Genomic DNA, 24,022 nt, shown 5'->3' with positions numbered 1-24,022 from the left:
AAAAATAAAAAATTTATTTTTTAAAATGTATTGAAACCCTTGTGCTTCTGGTGCTTTTCCTATGAGTGTCAGTTTAGGCATTTGTGAAGTCTGACCATGCTCTATACTGACCAGCTTCAAAGTTTCATTTTGATATTCCCAAAATCGATAAAAGATTGTTCCAAAAAATTGAATCTCATTTGAGAAATTCAGCAGGTTATTGGTAAGAGTACTAGCATGCTTAGCAGCCATGCAGTCTATCCTGGCAAGTACACTTGGCTGCTTAAATTATTATTCTGAAACAGTTCTAAAAAATTTACTATTCTGAGACAGATTCAAATTTCTTAGTAGGGCAAGATCAGTATGTCATTTCAACAGCCATTAATGACTAAAAGTTAAATTTAAACTTTAACTGCAACAACAGTCAAACATGAGTTCAGTTTTTATTATGATATATTTAAGGCCTCAGGGCTATTTATAAATTTGAAAGTTTATTGATGAGGAATACATTTAGTTCGGTGGTGGTCAAAACATCTAGGTCAAACTACATAAATATACATTCACATAAACATGAATTATTTTGCTTAATCTTCACCAACTTGCATCATAGTACATGTATGTATATGTATGATTCTACAGCTTAAAATGCTAGTACATGTACATGCTGATTTATATACATTGTAATTTTGTACATCAATTTAGTGGTTGATACTGTAAAATTACTCCGGGAAGAAGCATTTTTATATAGCAGTACTGAACAATAATGCTTGTATAAAATCAGAATTATTGTTAATTTGTTTACAGGTATAAGAAAATGGAAACATCTACTTGCAGGCACGAAGTATTTAAGGTGGATTCCCACAGCTCATGATATTTGTTTTACCAATAACTTTTCATCATTATTTTTTTCTCTTGGCAAGTGAGTAATTCTTTTTATAGTATTCATACTGTTTAAGGAATTGTTAAATATTCTGATGATAAAATGTCAAAAAATTTTTTAGCTCAGAGTGAGCTTTTAGGATCGTTGAATGTCCTTAGTCTGTCATCTGTCATCCGTCGTCTGTCTACATGTTTGTTAACACTCTAGTAGTCACATTTTTGCCTCAATTATCATCAAACTGTGTCAGGATGCTTGTCTAGGTAATTGCTCGGATGAGTTCGAACATGGGTCATCTTGGTTAAAAAACAAGGTCGCAGGAGCTAAAAATAGAAAAATCTTGTTACCACTCTAGTGGCTACTGTTTTGATCCAAATATCCTTGAAAATGGTCTTCCAGTTTGTTTTAATGATTTCTAGGTCAAGTTCAAATATGGGTCAACTTGGGTAAAAAACTTAAGTCACAAGTCATAAATATGGGAAAACCTTGTTAACACTCTAGTGGTCACATTTTGACTCAATTGTCATCAAAATTGGCCAGGATGCTTGTCTAGGTAATTGCTCGGATGAGTTTAAACATTGGTCATATAGGATGAAAAACTAGGTCACAGGAGCTAAAAATAGAAAAATCTAGTTAACACTCTAGTGACTACTGTTTTAATCCAATATATCCAGGAAATTGGTCTGCTAGTTTGTTTTGATAATTTCTAGATCAAGTTTGAATATGGGTCACCTGGGCTCAAAAACTAGGTCACACTGCCCTAATATGGAAACACCTTGTTAACACTCTTTTGGTCACATTTTTGACTCAATTGTCATCACACTTTGTCAGGATGCTTGTCTAGGTAATTGGTTGGACGAGTTCGAACATGGGTCATCTCGGATGAAAAAACTAGGTCACAGGAGCTAATAATAGAAAAATCTTGTTAAGTAAGTAAGTAAGTAAGTAACGACTTTATTTCATGAGGCTAACACATTCAGTTTCCCGATCTTCCATGCTGGCCTCAGTATATACAAAACAACATAAAATACAATCAACATTGTTAACACTCTAGTGGTTACTGTTGTTATCTAAATATCCTTAAAATTGGTGGGCAAGTTTGTTTTGATAATTTCAAGGTCAAATTGGAATATGGGTCACCTTGGGTCAAAACCTGGGTCACACAGCCTATATATGGAAACAACTTGTTAACACTCTTATGGTCACATTTTTGACTCAATTGTTATCAAACTTGGTCAGGATGCTTCACAAAGTAATTGCTCAGATGAGATTGATAGGTCAGGTGAGCGATCAAGGGCCATCTTGGCCCTCTTGTTGTTATTAAACCCTTTTGAGAAGGGGTACTTTTACCTTTAAAAATCCCAAAACAATTCCCCGTTTTTTATTTTTGAAAGGGGGGGGGGAAATTTTTTTCCTTTGTTGAAAATTTTTTTTCCTTTCACTTTCTTTCACACTGTCAAATTTTTTGGGGAATGGAAAAGTCAGGGCATGGAGGGGCAAAAAAAAAAACCCCGATAAATTTGTCGACACTGAAAAAACAACGGGGGAAAGGACTTGTCTTGATCACTGTACATACTATCAAACTTTAATCATAGGGGATATTAATTGAAAACAAGATTTTCCATTTACATATATCAAATACCAATATTGCATGGTATATTTCAAACTTGTCAGTATATTTTACTAATAAAACGATTTGAGCCGTGACATGACATTTCCAACATAGTGGTCAAATTTGACATTTTACTTTTTTCAAAGATTCTCAAAATGCAATCTTTTCTAAATCATTCAAGACAAATTTTATTATCTTTAGACAAAGAAAACTTGATTTATAATGCTTTTTAACATTATAAGTGACGTCGTTTTATTAGACGGATCAAAAATGCAACGTGAATAAACTGAATCATCGTTTTGCTTGACATATATTCCCATATACATGTATCTTAGCATGTAAATTATTAACGTTACTAACAAAGAAGCTCACATTTTTTTTTTTTTGTTAAATAGTACCGTGTCAATTGTAAGCCATCTTAAGTACATGTAACAACTTGTTGCACGAATAGACATATACAAGTATATAGAAAGCCTTGACTGTCTTATTATTATAAACCTGAACGTTGTTACGTCCAACTAGCAATATATTGAGTCAACCTTTCCGTATACAATGTGCACTCATTAAGTATATTATGTGGATTTATCTTTATATGTAGTCAAATCTGAACAATATTTGATGTCAATGTGTCTTTATATTGATGTCAATATATCATTATACGATTGTGCATTTTTTGAATATAGTATGTGGAAACCATCCTTATATAAGGTCAAAAATACTCAGGTAATGAATGTGCACAGAAATACCAACATTTATGTTTAAAAAAATTGCAGGAATAAATAAAAAATGAGATATCACTTTTTGAATACATTCAAGAATCATCTTATTTCCAAAGACATGATATAAACATACAATTTAAATACTGCGTAACTGTGACATCATATCCTCAAAGCAGCATGCTCATGATTTTTGCTCTTATTTTCATGAAAATTTTAGATATATAAAAAATAGTCCTTGCTGTGTTAGTAACGCAGTAAAAATATGATGAAAAAAGCTGAATGCTCAGTCAAGCTTCGGTAATATTCGTCTTCTTTACGAGAAATTGTTCTGGAATAATGGTCAATACAAGGTCATCTGATAGGTTTTAGGACGGCGTTATTACTGTGAATAGTCATAAACGTTTTACTCAAAAATGTGCGTACAAGTAAATAGAGGATATTTAGTTGTTCTGTAAAAATGCTATGTTATATCACACAAAGAAGTAAGAGAATTATTTTTCACGAGTGCGTATGGATTGTCACGTCGTTGTATCATTATATAAATGTTCATGTATACCATACGGCTTCTTTCAACAATTTACGATGCCATATTCTCAGAGACCAAAACTGGTATTGCAATAATTATTATAAAACAAGACAAAATTATTTCGGTTTATTTTCTTCCCATTTAATTTTATATAAAGCAGGAATGTATTTCAACAACTTCAAGTGTCTTACTCACATTCACTTAACAGAACAATTGTCTCTTAATTATATACTCTTATTATTTTATGTCAGTTAAGTTAAACAATTATACCAACGTAATGTAATATCTTCCCTATTCTATTGACATTAAAGTGTTTATTCTGATTTATATAATGTATATCAGCCCCTACATGTTACTATATACATGTATATGATTAAAGAGAAATACTTGGAAAACAACTTGACATTGGAAATAAAATAACAATCGAAAGACTAAATGGGATAATTGTCAAATTACTTAAAGTAAGTAAGCCCTGAAAGTGTTCACTGTCGCAAGGACAATATATCAAGTGTCGTTTGAACAGATGAAATTAAATTTGTCAACTCATAAATTTCCTTGAAATTCTCTATCTTATGGTACTTAAAATACGATTGAGCAAATGTCTGTCAATGGTTAAAGGTTTCCCGAAAAAGTTTATCAGCGCAGTTGTTACTTAAAAAAAATGCGTTTAACAGCGGAATAATGTCATCATTGTGGAGGAAAAAAATCACTTTAGTTCAGTAATTGTCATTGAATAGAGAAATATGCTTTGAAAGAACAAGATACACAATACATTTATAGGGAAACTTACGGAATCATAACTTAATACGTAGGCCACAAAAAATCGGCAAAGCTATGTTAACAACACTATGTGTGATATACCCTGAATACAATGGGTTTCATATCACTAAATAGGAAACCAGACTTTCATTTATAAACATAAACTATTACAATGATTTGACAGAGTATTTCTTCCCCAAAATCAACGGTGTTTCCATTAATTTACCTATTGGGGAAATTTTTTAATCGGGTCAGGGGGGGCCAGATGACCCGCGTGCTATACAAGGGCATTTTGGGATGACTTAAAATTTCGCCGTTTTTGAATGAATTTTAAATTTTATACATTTAAAGTACGAAAATATTTAGGGGGTTTTTGGGAAAAAATCCCCCAAAGGTTTTAAAAACCCTTTCCTTGGGGAAAACCTCCCCAATTGGCATTCCCTTTTGGGAGGAAATTTTAAATCTTTTTAAAAAAAAATTTATGAAGCAAATTAATTTAAATTTAAAAAGTAACAGCCCAAACTTTTGAAAAAAATACCCTTTCGTTAACAACAGTAATTCCAAAAACGGGTACCCTTAAAGGGTCGGATTAAGAGGTAGTAATTCCCTTTCCCAAATTTATTAAAACATTTTTTAAACAATATCTCTTTTTTATTATCTTTTTAAAAACATTAAATTTAAAATTAAACGGGGGTTAAAACCCAAGGAATAGGCAAACGAAAGGGGCCCAAAAAACGCAAAAATTATACTTCCGTTTTTGTTTTATTTTATATCTTTATACAGATAAAGAGATTTTTGTTTTTACAAGTTATTTCCGGGACGTTTGCAAAAATTGTCGAGGGTTTCCCAATTTCTTTCACTGACATTTTCAGTTTGCAATTGACGTGAAAATGGGGGACCCCTTTTTTCCTTTGTTTCTTTTTAATCATATTTAAAAAAAATTTATAAAATATTTCGGGAAAAATTTATAGTTTCAGATTTTTTTTCCTTTAAAAAACCCTACACAGTGATGTTTGGAAAAAAAACCGATTTATTTTTTTCTTTAAGAAAAAATTTTGGCATCAATTTTTACTTTGGCGTTTCTACGATTAGTCTTTTAAACCATTTATTTTGGAAATATCATACAGGGCTAAATTTTTGTGTATTTTTCATTTGACAAAGCTTTGATTTTTTTGCCATATATTTTACAGCAGAATAAAGTTTGTTTTCCCAAGCCCAAAATTAGTATATTTTTTCCTAAAATCACTATATTTTAACCCTGAAATGTCCAATACACATGCTTCCTCAGAACCATGACTTGTATTAGCTTGTTGTTTAATATAATTGACTGAAAGCTGTCCATATAGATAGCCTCTGCTATGTACCATGTATGATAAATTTTATGGCAATTGAGAATCTTATTAAATGTGTGGTTAAATTCCATTCTCAGTTGTTGGATTTTGATTTCAGGTTTTCCCCCTTTTCTGATTTAATATACTATATTTTCCCCTTCAGAAAGCCACAACTTGTTTTGAAAATTAAAAAAAAAGTCACTGCAAAAGTAAATACAGCTGTGCCAAAAGTAATATTGATTTTGAAACGTAATCCTATACAAACAGATGAGATTTATATTCCGGGAATCAAAAATGTGTTTGTTTCTTGTACATCATAGATGCGTTCCTGTTGTACGGGGAGATGGTGTGTACCAGAGAGGTACAAATTTCTGTCTGGAAAAACTAAACAAGGGTGATTGGATACATGTATTTCCAGAAGGTATATATTTATCATTAAACTACATGTATATGTATATGATTTTATTTATGCATGGCCCAGTATTTCATCAAAAAGTGCATGTTTTTTTTATATGCCCGAGAGAATTTCGGGCATATTATGTTATACCCCCTGGAGTCCGTCCGTCCGTTAGCAATTTGGTTTCCGGAGCATAACTTGAGTTCCATTTGGCCCACAGTATTCAAACTTCATAGGATGATTGTCCATATTGGGTAGAAGACCCCTATTGATTTTGGGGTCACAAGGTCAAAGGTCAAGGTCACTATGACCTTAAAACTGAAAACAGTTTCCGGAGCATAACTTAAGTTCCATTTGGCCCACAGTGTTCAAACTTAATAGGATGATTGTCCATATTAGATAGAAGACTCCTATAGATTTTTGGGTCACAAGGTCAAAGGTCAAGGTCACTATTACCTTAAAACTGAAACCAGTTTTGGGGGCATAACTGGCCCACATTTTTCAAACTTTATAGGATGATTGTCCATATTAGGTAGAAGACCCCTGTTGATGTTGGGGTCACAAGATTTAAGGTCACTGTTACTTTAAAACTGAAAACAGTTTCCAGGGCATAACTTAAGTTCCATTTGGTCCACAATATTGAAACTTCAAAGGAGGATTGTTTTGTGAAGGAGGTAATACTTTATTTAATTCCCATGTCTTACAAATGCTTCATCTTAACTAAAAAAAAACCATCACTTTCGGGCATATAATGCTCCGCTTAGTGGTGCTCTTGTTTAAAATCATGCACTAAGCTAAGACCTGGGTATAATTCTACTCGATGAAATATAAATTATATAATATATATGTCAAAATTACTGTACAATTTAAGAATGTGTTTACAATTATTAAACTTTCAATAAAGCTTTCACTGCATCAGTAACATTGTGTAGGGGTCTGTCAGGTTTTTGATTGATAGACACTGGGCTGAAATACTATTGAAAGAAAAGCAAACTATAAAGTTCAAGTTATTCTGTGTAAACAACTGTATTCCTAGAAAATTTTTGTGGAAACAATAGTTTTTCATAAGGATGGCGTTTTCGTGGAGATTAAGATAATGATATGATAATTATTTCTGATACATGACAACACATTTTTATATTTCTATGTGATATGGTATATATATTTTGTTTGTTTTTGGTGGGTTTTTTTCACATCCTATTCATAAGTCTGAAGACATTTTACATAAATATGTCATTATCTTGCAGGTAAAGTCAATGCAGAACATCTGAGAATGAGGCTGAAGTGGGGTAAGGGTTTACTCTTAAGGTAGTCTTACTAGTAACTGTAAATTGCTTTCCCGCCAAAAAAATCTTAACATTGGCCAATAATGTAGCAAATCAGTTATTTCTGGAATGTTTTTTTTTTTTTCAAAATTTTGGGAATTACATTATATACAATCATTCATCCGTACTAAATTCGGATAATAATAAACGGTTAAAAATTATTGAATACAGAAGATTGTGAAAAATAACACTCAGGAAATGACCGATTGATTATGATATTGGCCAATGATAGAAATCCTTTGGCGGGAAAGCATTGCAGTAAGACTATCTTAAAGGAACTTCACTGAGGTTTCTTTACTTGATAGGACTGGAAATATTTTTCCTATATTTATGTTCTTTTGATGTAGATCTAGAGAAATAACTTGTGTGAAAAAAATTCAGACCATTTGCTCACTCTGTTTTTTTTTTCTAGAAAAAATATTTTAAGAGGAAAAATGACAAAAAAGAGAAGTGGCTTTTCATTCAAATCAGACTAATAACTGCACACAAATACAAATTGTTTTTTTTTTCTTGGAAATATTTTACATATCTGTCTATTTTAATGTCCCTGTTGACCTATGTATGAAATTCAAATTTTATTTTTTTATGGTTTTGGACCTTGTTTAACTTATTTATTTTCTTTCAGTTGTGATGAAAGTTAAAAGTTTGCTTGAACCACTCTCAAAACTAACCATGACTGGTATTTAGATGAAGAAACTTGAACATGATTCTAGTTGGGCTCAAACACAAGGATTGAGAGGCAGACACCTTAACCACTAGGCCCCAATCTGCTTTTAACTCTTTGAATTCTAGAAACAATGAAGTGCAGCTCTATGCCTGCAGTACATAGCCAGGCAAGACTCTAGGGAGTTGACTGCATAATTATATCATATTTGTGTCTCTACTTCACCGTGGATGAACAAGTTTTGTCACGTGACCACAAATGCAAACGTCGATTTGTGATTTTGGCATACACGGACCCGATTTCAGGTAATCATTTGCAGATATCTTTTTTTCCACTGCGAACACAAAAATAAGACATAGACCGTAGGACCCGGCGTAAATTAAGCTTTTATTTTATGTGAGTAGTCATTACTAGACTTAAGTAGTTTTTTAGAACACTTCGACACAATTTTTCTTTTTGCAAGGCAAACGCCGATAGCTTTTATCTTTTCTAATCTTTTTTGTTCACTGAAAACCCATGTAGAGGGAAAATAATAGAAGATATATCTTTTTACAAGAAATTCTCGTCCCTAACTTATTAATAATTCCATTGGCATGGTTATATTCGATATAACACATGTTTTTTCACTTAGTGTCGATTTTGCAAACGTCGTTTGATCATGAGAAATATGCAAACGTCGGTTGGTCATTTGAAATATATACAATGATAAAGTGAACAGACTGTAATAGAAGGTGTGTTAAAGAATGAATGTTGATAGTATTTCGTATCAGACAATGCAGATTCTAGGACATTTGCCCCGGACAGTTGCCCTCCGGATGTTTGCCCCCTCTTTTCCCTTGTGATTTGTCACTTGTCATCTCGTGCATAGATTTTTTAGTATTATTTGTTTATGGATGCTATTTTGACTTTCACAAATTTGCGCGAGTTTTTGTGTATTTAAGCACCATGAAATTTCCACAATAGGCGATGAATTATGGTAGCAAACAATTCAACAATAAAATATATTTTTGAACAGGGAGGGGGGGGGGGCAAATGACCGCCCCTTCCAAATATAAGAGGGGGCAAATGACCGCCACTGCAAAAAGGGGGCACACTTTCGAGGGGGCATCTGTCCGAAGGGCAATGTGTGGATACCTAGCAGACCACGAAAGACTTACATATGTATATTGTTGGCAAGTGTAAGATACATGAACCGAAACTATATCTTATGTAGCAGATTATAAAGTGTTCTGGAATAAAATATGATCGTTAATCATAAAATGTTTTAAACTAAATCAATTATAACTTTATAAACATTTTAAAATCGTAATGAGTATGCTGTGATTTCTGCTACTAGTATATAGTTTCATAGATATGAACTTGAAGCGTCCATTTTGTTATATTATGAACTTAATTACAGAATAACTATTACTTTAAAAATGACGCGATTAAATAAATGTTAAATGTGTCCTAACTTTGATATGCTACCCATTTTTTTATTCAAAGATTGAATATAGGGATGCTGGAATAATTTCTTAGTTAAAAGAGTTCTAATATTTGATTGCATTTCATGTTTTCTTTGTCTGCACATAGGCAGGTCTATTTTTTCACGTGTATTTCATGACCGGGTCTGTCTGACTAGAACAGACCTGTGCACGTGCAAAAGATAGACATCATAACGGACTTTCTTTTGTTTAAACAGGTCTATCCGAAAAATATAGACCTGTCACAAACAATAGAGGAGGTGTGTAAGCAAGGATAAAGTGTAGCTGTCGTAAAAAATTAACATACTAGTAAATGATATTTTGATGCAACTATGTATAAAACTCTGGTGCCGTGCAAAATTAATTATAATACATAAAAATAAACTTAGACAGGAAAATACATACAGATATACAGTACGATTTAGATTGCAAAGATCAGAAAATACCACAGAACTTGCAGCCCTTTGATTCATTATAAATTTACATGCTTATAGTAAGCTCCAGGACTATTTACATTTGTGTTAAACAACAGTTCAAGTCGTTACAAGCCCTAATTTAGAATAATATGGTTTTCTTCAGGCCGTTCACATATAAATTCACCGTGGCTGAAGGGTTTTCGGCAATATAGTGGAGACCTCAATGATGGCTGCAGTGGTGAAAGTTTACGTTTCGTTCTATTTGAATTTGGTGTTGGCTTTGGCGTGAGTTTTCGTCCGAGGCGTTTACTTTTATATAAAGGTGAACGGTATGTTTGTGCGAACGGTGATTTTCTTGGTGAAAATTTACGCTTTTTCAGTGATGATGGCTTGGGGGAAAAATCTTCGCCGGTGTGAAAATGTCCAACTTGATAAGATTTATGTTTGCGTTTTGGGCGATGCAACGCAAGTTTTGACTTCCTCTTCGCCATCTGAAATAAAAAACAAACTAAATTTTAATTAAGCAAACACAATATAGTCCAGCGTTCAAAAAGACATCAACGGGCGCTTGTATATATTTCAAATGACCAACCGACGTTTGCATATTTCTCATGATCAAACGACGTTTGCAAATCGACACTAAGTGAAAAAACATGTGTTTATATCGAATATAACCATACCAATGGAATTATTAATAAGTTAGGACGAGAATTTTCTTGTAAAAAGATATATCTTCTATTATTTTCCCTCTACATGGGTTTTCAGTGAACAAAAAAGATTAGAAAAGATAAAAGCTATCGGCGTTTGCCTTGCAAAAAGAAAAATTGTGTCGAAGTGTTCTAAAAAACTACTTAAGTCTAGTAATGACTACTCACATAAAATAAAAGCTTAATTTACGCCGGGTCCTACGGTCTATGTCTTATTTTTGTGTTCGCAGTGGAAAAAAAGATATCTGCAAATGATTACCTGAAATCGGGTCCGTGTATGCCAAAATCACAAATCGACGTTTGCATTTGTGGTCACGTGACAAAACTTGTTCATCCACGGTGTACTTGGTGATGGGATTTTATCATGAAAATTCCAGTAAATTGTGAAAATTTACCGAAACTAGCTCCCCCTTTTATTCATATATGGTATTTTATGGGGAAAAAACAACAAAATTTGTATGTGTATAGTCATTTAAAAAGATAAATGTTTGAAACAGTTTGTAAAAATTTTCCAATATATGCATTTTTATGATAACCATGCTAAATTTTTATGCCCCCGGGCATATAGTGATTGAACCGTCCGTCCGTCTGTCCGTACGAGGTTAACCTAGAACGGCAAGTTGGATTTTTCTTAAGTTCTACCTGTACCAATGGCTTCTAAGTTTACACACTTACTAATCAATACAAAGTTCATGATCTGGGCAAGTTACATAACTCTGGCTTTCATATTTACCAAGTTATTGCCCTTTTCAGCACTTAGAAAATGAATAATGGTTAACCTAAAACGGCAAGTTGGAAATATCTTAAGTTCTATCTATACTAATGGCTTTATAATTTCCACACTTACTTATCAATACAAAGTACATGATATTGCCAAGTTATATAACTGTGTCATCCATATTTCCCAGTTATTTCCCTTTTTTCACTTTGAAAATAGGGCCTTGTCTGGTTAACCTATTTCAGCAAGTTGGATTTATCTTAAATTTCTCCTAATTGCTTAATTTCTTTAATGATATCTTTCATATTTAGTAGGTGGATACCTTTGATGATCCTCTAATTTTTTGTGGAGTAAGCGGTCTCTAGGGTCAAGGTCACTGGTTTAAAAAATAAATATAAACATTTTTGCTCATACAGCCTTTATATTTTAGTTGATGTCTTAGTTTAAAACAAACATGCCAAGGGAGGTCCTCCTTATTTGGGTGTAGTAAGGGGTCATTTGGGTCAAGGTCAATGTTACTAATGTCAAGGTCACCAATGTAAAAAATAGATTTTTACATTTTTTACAGGTGTTTTGACCTTATTCTATAGACAGATGTTATTAATAATTGATAGAAACATAAACTTTGATGAAGTTAGTGGTCAGTTGGGTCAAGGTCACCAGTGCTAAAAATAGATTTTTACACACATTTGCTCATACAGCCTTTATTAAGTGACAGATATATTTTATATTTGGTAGGATGATAACTTGCATGGTATTCATCCTTTTGATTGGGGTAGGAAGGTAGTCTAGTACTGGTGTAACTCTCCAGGAACGATGGTTAGGAAACTACCCGCCTATATGACTGAAATACTGTTGGAAAAAGGCGTAAAATGAAACAAACAAACAAACAAACAAAAATTGGGGTAGGGATCAGTGGGTCAAGGTCACTTGTGCTTAAAATAGATTTTTACACTTTTGCCCATACAGCTTTTATTTATTGACATGTATTTCATATTTGCTAGGAAGATAACTTGCATGGTATTCTTCCTTTGGATGGATTAAGGGTCAGTTGGGTCACCAGTGCTAAAAATAGATTTTTACACTTTTGCCCATACATACTTGTGTTTACAATTTTTTGGCAATTTTTCTGTCCATAACTGAGTGAATGGGTAAACATTTTTTGAAATATTGCTACTGACAAGAATCTGAGCCGGGGGCATTTGTGTTTAACAAACACGTTCTTGTTCTAATATAGTAGGCATGGGTTATGGTTGAATAAAAGTAAAGAAAAAAACAGTAATAAAATTGTAGTGTGGTTTTCAAAAAAGTAAGAAAAAAAAGTAATAAATGTGTGTTGTGGGAAAACTTTAATGTTTATGTAAGTGATGACACAACTATGAATAATAATATCTGTCATATGTTGCGGTTCGGACCGGAATATCTGTCCCGAGGGGACCCGCCCATTGGGCGGGTTCCTGAGGGACGGATATTCCGGTCCGAACCGCAAACATTTGTCAGATATTTTTTCTTGCATATTCTGCCATATTATTATCCCCCGCTGATGGAATCGGGAGGGGGATATAGTTTTGGCGTTGTCCTTCCGTCCGTCCGTCCGTCCATCTGTCCGTCCGAATTTCGTTTCCGGAGTAGTTCTCTGCAACTACTGACTGGAATTCAACGAAACTTTATGGGAATCATCAATATCAAGAGGAGATGCGCATCTGACCGTCCGTTCGTCCATCCGTCCGTCCGAATTTCGTTTCCGGAGTAGTTCTCTGCAACTACTGGCTGGAATTCAACGAAACTTTATGGGAATCATCAATATCAAGAGGAGATGCGCATATGGTCGGCTTGTTCCGGTCAGACACTTTAACTCAGAGTTATTGCCCTTGATTAGTTAAGTAGTATGCATATAGAGTAAAAATCGTTTCCGCACTACTTCTCTGCAACTACTGGCTGGAATTCAATGAAACTTTATGGGAATCATCAATACCAAGAGGAGATGCGCATATCATCGGCTTGTTCCGGTCAGACACTTTAACTCAGAGTTATGGCCCTTGATTAGTTATGTAGTATGCATATGAGGTAAAAATCGTTTCCGCGCTACTTCTCTGCAACTACTGGCTGGAATTCAACGAAACTTTATGGGAACCTTCAATATCAAGAGGAGATGCGCATGTCGTCGGCTTGTTCGGGTCAGACACTTTAACTCAGAACTAGTTATGGCCCTTGATTAGTTATGCAATATGCATTTGGAGTAAAAATAATTTCCGGAGTAGTTCTCTGCAACTACTGGCTGGAATTCAACGAAACTTTATGGGAATCATCAATATCAAGAGGAGATGCGCATATCGTCAGCTTGTTCCGGTCAGACCCTTTAACTCAGAGTTATGGCCCTTGATTAGTTATGTAGTATGCATATAGAGTAAAAATCGTTTCCGCACTACTTTCTCTGCAACTACTGGCTGGAATTCAACAAAACTTTATGGGAACCTTCATACCAAGAGGAGATGCGCATATCATCGGCTTGTTCCGGTCAGACACTTTAACTCAGAGTTTTTGGCCCTTGATTAGTTATGCAGTATCCATATAGAAAAATATTTGTTTCCGCGCTACTTCTCTGCTACCACCAGCTGGAATTCAATGAAACTTTATGGGATACTAAAAGGAGATGTGCATATAGTCGCCTTGTTCCAGTCAGATACTTATAACTCAGATTTATTGCCCTTGATTAGTTATGTAGTATGCATACATCTCATTGGCATTTCCAGATTTTACTATTTAACACAAAGTTATGGCTCTGTTATTTCCCTGAATATTTATCAAGTTCAAAGAATATTACTGTTTATGCCACGATTAATATATAAATAAAGCCTTATGTCTTCAGTTGTTGTGTTAATAATAACCAGTACTCGGCGGGGGATATAAATTCAACGAATTTGCTTGTTTCATATTTAAAATGGTTTACCTCAATAAGATATTTGTTCATGGAAATTAAAGTCATTTCATCCATAACTATTTTCTTACAATAGTGTATGAACTTACAACTTAAATAACAACGGCGAAATGACGTCATCCTAAGTACATATTTCCCTTCTAAAATGACGTCATAAAGTGCGCAAAAATGACGTTGTTTGGCATGCAACTCATCTGGCACCCCCCCATGCCAGATGAAATTTTCGGCATGGGTAAAACTCGCTGAAACGCCAGCCTGCTATGCAATAAATATTATTTGTTAATTTATGATATAATAATAAGACATGTTTTTGTTTCATTCTTTCAGGAGTTGGTAGACTCATAGCAGAATGTGACACGCCTCCAATAGTATTACCTATGTATCATATGGGTAAGAATTTTGTAATGTTACCTCTTTTTTGTCCATGTCAGTACAATTGGGATGTTGAAATAATGTTGTTTCACATAAATTGGCAAAAATGAGTCACTAGGAAAACAGACATGTTGTTAAATTTTGAATGGTTATTCACACTGCATTTTTGAGAAAAATTGTAATTTTTAGCTCGACTATTCGATAAGAATAAGTAGAGCTATTGCAGTCACCCGAGCGTCCGCGTCGGCGTAACCACTTATGTTAAAGTTTTTGTAATAGTTCAAATATTTTCAAAGTCCATTGACATATGGCTTTGAAACTTTGCACACTTGTTCACCATCATGACCCCAACCTGTAGACAGGAGGAGGTAACTCTATCAAGCATTTTGACAGAATTATGCCCCTTTTTCGACTTAGAATTTACGTTAAAGTTTTTGTAATAGTTCAAATATTTTCAAAGTCCATTGACATATGGCTTTGAAACTTTGCACACTTGTTCAACATCATGACCCCAACCTGTAAACAGGAGGAGGTAACTCTATCAAGCATTTTGACAGAATTATGCCCCTTTTTCGACTTAGAATTTACGTTAAAGTTTTTGTAATAGTTCAAATATTTTCAAAGTCCATTGACATATGGCTTTGAAACTTTGCACACTTGTTCACCATCATGACCCCAACCTGTAAACAGGAGGAGGTAACTCTATCAAGCATTTTGACAGAATTATGCCCCTTTTTCGACTTAGAATTTACGTTAAAGTTTTTGTAATAGTTCAAATATTTTCAAAGTTCATTGACATATGGCTTTGAAACTTTGCACACTTGTTCAACATCATGACCTCAACCTGTAAACAGGAGGAGGTAACTCTATCAAGCATTTTGACAGAATTATGCCCCTTTTTCGACTTAGAATTTACGTTAAAGTTTTTGTAATAGTTCAAATATTTTCAAAGTCCATTGACATATGGCTTTGAAACTTTGCACACTTGTTCAACATCATGACCCCAACCTGTAAACAGGAGGAGGTAACTCTATCAAGCATTTTGACAGAATTATGCCCCTTTTTCGACTTAGAATTTACGTTAAAGTTTTTGTAATAGTTCAAATATTTTCAAAGTCCATTGACATATGGCTTTGAAACTTTGCACACTTGTTCACCATCATGACCCCAACCTGTAAACAGGAGGAGGTAACTGTATCAAGCATTTTTTTTACTATCAAGCACTAAGAATAGTCGAGCGTTGCTGTCCTACTGACAGCTCTTGTTGTAGAAAATGTCTGTATACCAGATGTGTGTTTTAAGAAAAGGGGAATAGGGAACCACGAAACAATGATATCATATTTAAGCTTTTATCATATACTCGATACTTTTTGTATTGCTGTGAGGAGATCTTGCAAAGTCATAAAAGGCTAGAGGTAAGATTTATGGTGCCTGCCTGTATCTAAGTCTGTTGATGGGGTGGACAAGAGCTCCTCAATAGAAAAAGGTAGTGATAATGTTCTACCAGACAAATCACCTGATGGTTGTAATGGTATTCTTATATCACCAGTTTATATACCCAGGTCAGTCATCATTTCCTGATTATCAGATCAGGCTCTATACTTTAAGCTGCACAATACAAAGAAGTCCCTCTCCAATAAATAGAGAATAACATGCTACTGTCTTTTGATATCAATTTTATCAGGCGAGGCTGATATGGGCTAGAAAGGGCGAGGCTTGCCGAGCCCTTTCTGCCCATATCAGCCGAGCCTGATAAAATTGATATCAAAAGACAGTAGCATGTTTTTCTATTTATCATGTAACACATAATAACTGTCAAAATAACAAAATAATCTACTTTTAAATAGCGAATTTTGTTAAAAAGGGGTTTTGTTCAAAGAAATAATTCTTGAAAACAAATTCCTCCGCCCCTGAAACTTAGAATTTGTAAATGGCGGCCATTTTTTCTTTCGACTCGGATAAAAGATACAACAGAATGTAGGCCTAATACGATAAAATTCTTACCTTTAATTTAAACATCGATCCAAAAATCCACTTAGAATCACATAAACTAAACTTTACTGCAATTTTGTCTTGAATTGTCAAATTCAAAAGTTCACGATAATTTCAATCAAAGAAATCAAATCGGCAATCAAACACAAGCTACACAACCATGCGTCTTATTTTTTAATCGAAACAATTTCTTCACTTATTAAATAATAATCCGGCGAAATAAAGTAAACATTTACAAGTTCTCAAAGAAAATCGTCTAGCCTGTTTGTTATGATTACATGTATAGTATGACGTGAACATCGATGATGTCATTTGCAATATAAATTATGACGTCACTTCATTTAGTTGGTGCTTAAACTATTCGCTATCTAATTTATTCGTAATTGAAATCGAAATAATAAATGAATAAATATCGCACCGTGATTCAAGACTTGTAAGGCCTTAGGGTATGAGATTACATTGTAGAATTCACATGCTGATGAAAATGAGAATATAAGCAATTGAAAAAAGTCCGTTAAAATGGGCGGGGCTTATTTTTGATATCAGGTTACTGACCTGATATCAAAAATAATTATCAGGCAAGTGTTATCGGGCAGTTACCATAGCAGTTGCATGATAAATTTCATTCTTACTTAATTGAAAAAAATATATTCAGGAAAATTGTGTCATATAATACACCTATTTATTGAATTGGGTTATATAATTATACCTATTCAATGAATAATACCAAGTTTTAATGTTACAGTTACATAATACTCATTTTGTGCCGTTGAGTTTGATTAAAAATATATTTCAAAAGATTGACTGTTATAATGGTGATTAACCAATAATTGATATAAAAATGTGAAGGACAAAATATAATAATGAAATTACTGCTCCACTCTTTTTAAAAATTTAACATTACTGACACATTCATAAGGATATTAATAGAAATGTATGTGGGTCACATGGATTATTGATTACTTTTGCATAGTAAAATATAAAAGTGAACATAATTATGGCAAAATGTAAAGTCTTTTACTTGTGCATTCACCATTTACACTTGAATGGGCATAATGTCACTTAAATTTTATATATTGTTGAAAAAATTACAAGTTTGGTAAAGTTATAAGAATAATTGAATGTTATTAATTACAGGTTTAGATGATGTTCTTCCCAATAGATCACCATATATTCCTCAGATAAGAAAAGTAAGACATCTCTTCATGTATTTTATTTCTGTCAAGTTTGCTCCTTTGATAATTGTTAACTAACTGTTTAGGATATGTTGAATAAGTTCAGTTGTTTTAAATGTGTACCTAATTACATTGACAAAATAGGTTGAAAACCTATCATCATACAAGACTACCAAGTTATGATTGTAAAAAATTACCAACCCTTTCTTACTTGTTAAATTAACTTACATGTATTTAAGATTGTCACCATAGTTTCATATAAATCATATTGTAGATTTTTTCATAGATGATCAGTCTGTTGAAATATACTCCAACCATTAAATGGTCTATTACTTGGAAATTTAAGGTTGCCTAGGCTATGGTAATATTTAACTATCTCATTAAGTACAAATACCGTGAAAGAACTTTATGTGAAGTAGTTAACTTGGGAGACTTGTGAAAGGTTAGTGGTGATTTTGTGTCTCTTAGTATGAAATAATGCACAGTCTTCCCTCCACCATTAAAGCCTGATAGTCCTCAGATGACCTTGACACTCTTGATGTGGCTTTAACTTTGGCCAAAAAGAAAAATACCTTGTCTCATTTAACATAATATAATTATGTATTGTATAATTGGCCTTACAGATCTCACTAACAATATGAATCAACTTGGCCTTACAGATCTCACTAACAATATGAATCAACTTAAACTTACAGATCTCACTAACAATATGAATCAACTTGGCCTTACAGATCTCACTAACAATATGAATCAACTTGGCCTTACAGATCTCACTAACAATATGAATCAACTTAAACTTACAGATCTCACTAACAATATGAATCAACTTGGCCTTACAGATCTCACTAACAATATGAATCAACTTGGCCTTACAGATCTCACTAACAATATGAATCAACTAAACACAGCTTATATAACTCAATCTCTGTTTCAGAATGTGACAATATTAATTGGGGAACCAGTAGATTATACAGATGATCTGAAAAGAATGCAGAATCTCAACAAAACACCTGTAATTATAGCCATTTTGTGACTCATTTTTGGCTTGATTCAAAGGGAGAGCTTTTGAACTCATCAAGGCACTAGCTTCAAACTTGTTAAGTTTTTGTGTGCAAGTTGGTATTTTTAAAACTACTGAAGGGAATGCGTTGAGAGCATAACAGGAGGTCACTGTCCAAGACTCATAAACTCCAGCCAGATTTTTGGCCCTTTTTGAACCTATAAAATTCTTCATTATCTAGTCTTTTGTTTAGTTATCAAGCACTGGGAAGTGTGAGCATGCTCTCCTATCAAAAGTTTTTTTTTGTGGGGGTGGGGGGGGGATTTTTTTCTAAGTTGAAAAGCTTAATAATATGCATGGAAGGCAAAACATTTTAAGTATATTCAACTATTGATTAAAAGAATTATAGTGATAGTTTTGTTAATATTTCAGATTGAACAAAGAAAATTTATAATATTTCAGATTGAACAAAGAAAATTTATAATATTTCAGATTGAACAAAGGAAATTTATAACAGATGATATTCAAGAAAGATTATATGAACTGAGGAAAACAGCTGAGCAGCTTCATCAAAATAGATTGATCTCAAAAGCTGAATGATACAAGAATATTGTTGTGCCTTAACTACTTAAAATTTGTATTGTTGTAACCTTAAAAGGAATGTTACATTTACTCTAGGCCTGCAAGCAGCAACTAAATTACTCATTCAACTCAACTAGTGCAGGCCAAGATCAGCTGGCATATCTGGGCAGCTAGGTTGCACTGTTGGCTATTTAGTCAGTACTTATTTTGAAATATTTCCTGAAAATATGAATGGTTTTGTACAGAATAAAAGATGGACAAGTCCATTTAAGATATTTAGCTTGGTAAGGGTTAATTAATGACACTTTTTGTAACTTAATGCATTTTTGATTATGTTTAAAGTAATTGCCTTATTCAAAATTTAGATAACATTTTAAAGGACTGATTTTTACTTAACAAGGTTTTGCATCAATCTGCAGATATATTTATTATACAGTTATTTTCATAATGTTAATTTAATATTCTTTTATAGAAACAGCATTGTTTTGTTTTTGTTTGTCAGTCTGTCTCTCAAACTTCAGCATTATGAGGCCACCGCAAGAGTGTATAGTTTTGTTTTAGTTTTGTTTTGTTTTTTGTTATTTTAAATCACAAGTTATATTTTTAGAGTATATAGCTAGGGTTGCGTACATTGTATATAGTTTTTATGCCCCCGAAGAGAGGCCTAATATAATCGCACTGTCTGTCTGTATGTCTCTTCGTACAAACCCAGAGGTACTTGTGTGACTTGGAGAACAATAGGTAACAGTAAATTCTCTTTGATCCTATTCATTAAGTTTTTACTTGTGTGTCTTTTTTTAAGCCTTGTGTGACTAAAATGGCTAAAAAATTAAAGGGAAAGTCACGTAAGTACCATTTTGTAAGTACGTCCGTCTGTCCCACTTCATTTGTGTCCGGACTGTAACTTTGTCATACATTGAGGGATTTTAAAATTAATTTGGCACAAATGTCTACCACATCAAGACGATGTGTCGCGTCAAAGAACCACGTCCCTACCTTAAAGATCAATGTCACACTATCATTTTGAAGTTTCGCATTATCGCAATAAGAGTAAATAGGTACATACATTTGTGTCTGAACTGTAACTTTGTCATGCATCAAATGATTTTAAAATAATTAGGCATAAATGTCTACCACATCAAGATGATGTGTTGCTTCCAAGAATTACATCCCTACCTCAAAGGTCACACTAACATTTTGAAGTTTCACATTATCACAATTAGAATTAATAGGTACACACAATCAGTCCGGGCTGTAACTTTGTCATGCATAGAAGGATTTTAAAAATAACTAGGCCATAAATGTTGACCAAACATCAAGACGACATGTCTCGACAAAGACCCATGTCCCTACCTTCAAGGTCAAGGTCACACTTATAGTTTGAAGGTACTCATTCTCTCGAGAAGAGTTTGAAATACACATTCATGTCCCGACTGTAACTTTGTCATGCATGGTAGGATTTTTTAAAATAACTTGGCACAAAATGTCTACCACATCAAGACAATGTGTCGCAGCTACGGTTCATGTCTGTCTGTCTGTGTGTCCCCACTTACACAACAATGATGTCCAGACTGTAACTTTGTCATGCATTGAGGGATTTTAAAATAATTTGGCACAAATGTCTCATAACATTTTGTCGCGGCCAGGAACCACATCCCTTCTTCAAAGGTCAAGGTCACACTTATATTCTGAAGGTTCATGCTATCACAATTAGAGATTACATGTACAATAATACAAAGAACAATATTCAGCAATTAGTTACTTTCATTTTCTTTTCATAATACCTGCATGCTTAAGAAACCTTTTCGGGGGGATTCGTCACTTGGGTGACAGCTCTTGTTGTATTGAGTTTTGCCCTCAGAGTTTAAACAGGTCATGTTACATATCCACGATTTCTAGTCTTTTTTTCTGTTGACAATTGGTATTATGTAAGATTTTGAAATCCCTTAAAGTGGATTGGTCTACTTTTTCTATAAGAATTTCAAATACTGATAAAAATGTATCATTTGGATATTCTAATAAAATATTGTTTGAAAAATTTTTTTATAAAGTTCTAATAGATTTAGTATGAACATCTATATGATGTATAAAAGATATTTTGTTCTAGAACATTTTATTATATACAAGTATGTAATATTGGATCATGTATCTCACAGTTGCGAACAATATCTATATATACTGGGCAGGAACCAGTTTCCGGACAATACCAGTTTCCGGACAAGTATTATAATGGCTTAATTTTGGCTTTATGACGATCGGTATTATATGTCATGAAGATGCTTGGTTTGATTGTTTGAGAAAATAAACTTCCTTCCAAGTTGATCATCATTAAAATTTTGTGAGGATATCTTACCTGTGTTTTAAAAACAGCCTTATATCCCTTTGGGGCATGTAAATTGTTCTGCGCATGCGCAATATTTTGTTTATTTCGGGATATAATTTGGGGTAGCAATTAATGCACAATGTACTTCATTCGAAAATTCATTGGGTGTAATCCTCAGAGCTAAATCTGTAACGTATCGGAAAATGGTGTTTAGCTAGGTTTACTCCACTTTCGCACTTCGTTGCTGCCGTAATCACAAAATATCCGTTTCAGCTTTTCAGTCATTCCGAGACCCATCACGTGATCGTTATTTTTTCCTATCATAAAACATTTTTCACTAAATCAGCTTAATTATATAAGAAAGCTAATATGTGAGAAGAATTTTTTTGTTATATTAGAATAATTATCAGTTAAAAACAGATATGAATAGCAGCTTAATATATGTCCGGAAACTGGTTCTGCAAGAGTGAACAATTTACACTTTTGATGACCTAATTTAACCCTTCAGTTTGTACATGGCTTACGTCACCAGGCAGTATTAATTGTGTTATCGGACGTAGTTAGAACTCGGGTTTTTGATATGATAGTTTTATTAATGCATGTTTATTATGAAAAAAAATAGACAATTAAAAAAACTCGAATTCTGTCCGGAAACTGGTTCCTGCCCAGTAATTCTTTCTTGGTTTGTTGTTATGTTTAATACTAAATACAATCGACACTATTTTTTATTGTATTACATACCTTCCACTATAGACCAATTCACTTTAAACAACAATTGATGTTAGAACAAATTTAATATATACATTTAGCATGGTTAAAAAAAGATATGAAATTGTAGGGTAATGGTTATAAAAGTTGTAAATGATAATTAAAATTTGCTAATACAACAATGATTGTAATATCTGTTCTGTTTACAATGGCATATTTCTATTGAAATTTTATTGCAGAATTTATATATGATAAAAATTGTCTTATATCTACAGGTTGTAAAAGATTGTTCATCTAATTGCATTTTGTATTTTTGTGTGTGTCCTAACAGGCTGACCTCATCTATACATTTCTTGCCAGTCCGAAAGAATCTCTAATTTGTATTTTGTTTTTAAATTTTAAAGAATAATATTATAGTACCAGCATAGTTGTGTATATCTTTATTTTACATTGCCTTTATAATTCATAGTTTAATTATTTGAAGAACAATGAGACACTGGCATTAGGATTGGTAAAAGTTTTGCTTGTATCATCAATCACTGAGAGTATCTTTTCAAACCTAACATTTGTCGTTTTGGTTCATAATTGTAGGTCACTAACAAAGAGACACATAACTCTAGAAAAGAATTTTACTGAACTATTACTCTTTCTAAAAAATTCCTGTATATCACTTTGTTATTTTTAAGGCACTGCATTTGATAGCTTTTTAGCTCACCTGTCACAAGGTGACAGGGTGAGCTTTTGTGATCGCTTTTCGTCCGGCGTCCGTCCGGTGTCCGTCCATCCGGCGTCCGTAAACTTTTACTTTGAATGACATCTTCTCATAAACCACCTAGCCAATTTCATCCAAACTTCACAGGAATGTTCCTTTGGTCACCTTTGAAAATTGTTCAAAGAATTTAATTCCATGCAGAACTCTGGTTGCCATGGCAACCAAAAGAAAAAACTTTAAATATCTTCTTCTAAAAAACCCAAAGAGCTAGAGCTTAGATATTTGGCATGAAACATCTTCTAGTGAGTGTCTACCAAGTTTGTTCAAATAAAAGCCATGGGGTAAAAATTGGCCCCGCCCCAGGGGGTCATTGATTTTCCCTATATGCATATAGTAAAAACTTAAAAGATCTTCTTTTAAAGAACCCAAAGAGCTAGAGCTAAGATATTTATCATGAAACATGTTCTAATGGATGTCTACCAAGTTTGTTCAAATAAAAGCCCTGGGGTCAAAATTTGCCCACGCCCCGGGGGTCATTGACTTTCCTTATATGTGTATAGCAAAAACTTAAAAATCTTCTTTGAAAAAAAACAAAGAGCTAGAGTTTAGATACTAAGCATGAAACATCTTCTAGTGAGTGTCTACAAAGTTTGTTCAAATAAAAGCCCTGGGGTCAAAATTGGCCCCGCCCCTGGGGTCATTCATTTTCCTTTTATGTGTATAGCAA

At 33.5% G+C, this 24,022-nt stretch overlaps 1 protein-coding gene across 1 annotated transcript; it reads left to right on the top strand.

Annotated features, from left to right (window-relative positions):
* Positions 1-783: 783 nt before the first annotated feature.
* On the top strand, positions 784-20,833 carry LOC132740533 (tafazzin-like; the record flags this gene model as incomplete). The annotated part of the gene is given in 7 exon segments (XM_060728457.1): positions 784-898; positions 6,124-6,224; positions 7,448-7,489; positions 14,759-14,821; positions 17,933-17,985; positions 18,905-18,982; positions 19,463-20,833. Coding segments are annotated over 7 exon segments (560 nt in total), but the record flags the coding sequence as incomplete, so codon positions are not given.
* Between the last annotated feature and the right edge of the window lie 3,189 nt (positions 20,834-24,022).

The sequence above is a fragment of the Ruditapes philippinarum genome, unplaced genomic scaffold (assembly GCF_026571515.1).
Source record: "Ruditapes philippinarum isolate M1 unplaced genomic scaffold, ASM2657151v2 ctg14158_1_1_1_1, whole genome shotgun sequence".
Taxonomy (NCBI): Eukaryota; Metazoa; Mollusca; class Bivalvia; order Venerida; family Veneridae; genus Ruditapes; species Ruditapes philippinarum.
This window is presented reverse-complemented; position numbering and strand designations above follow the sequence as displayed.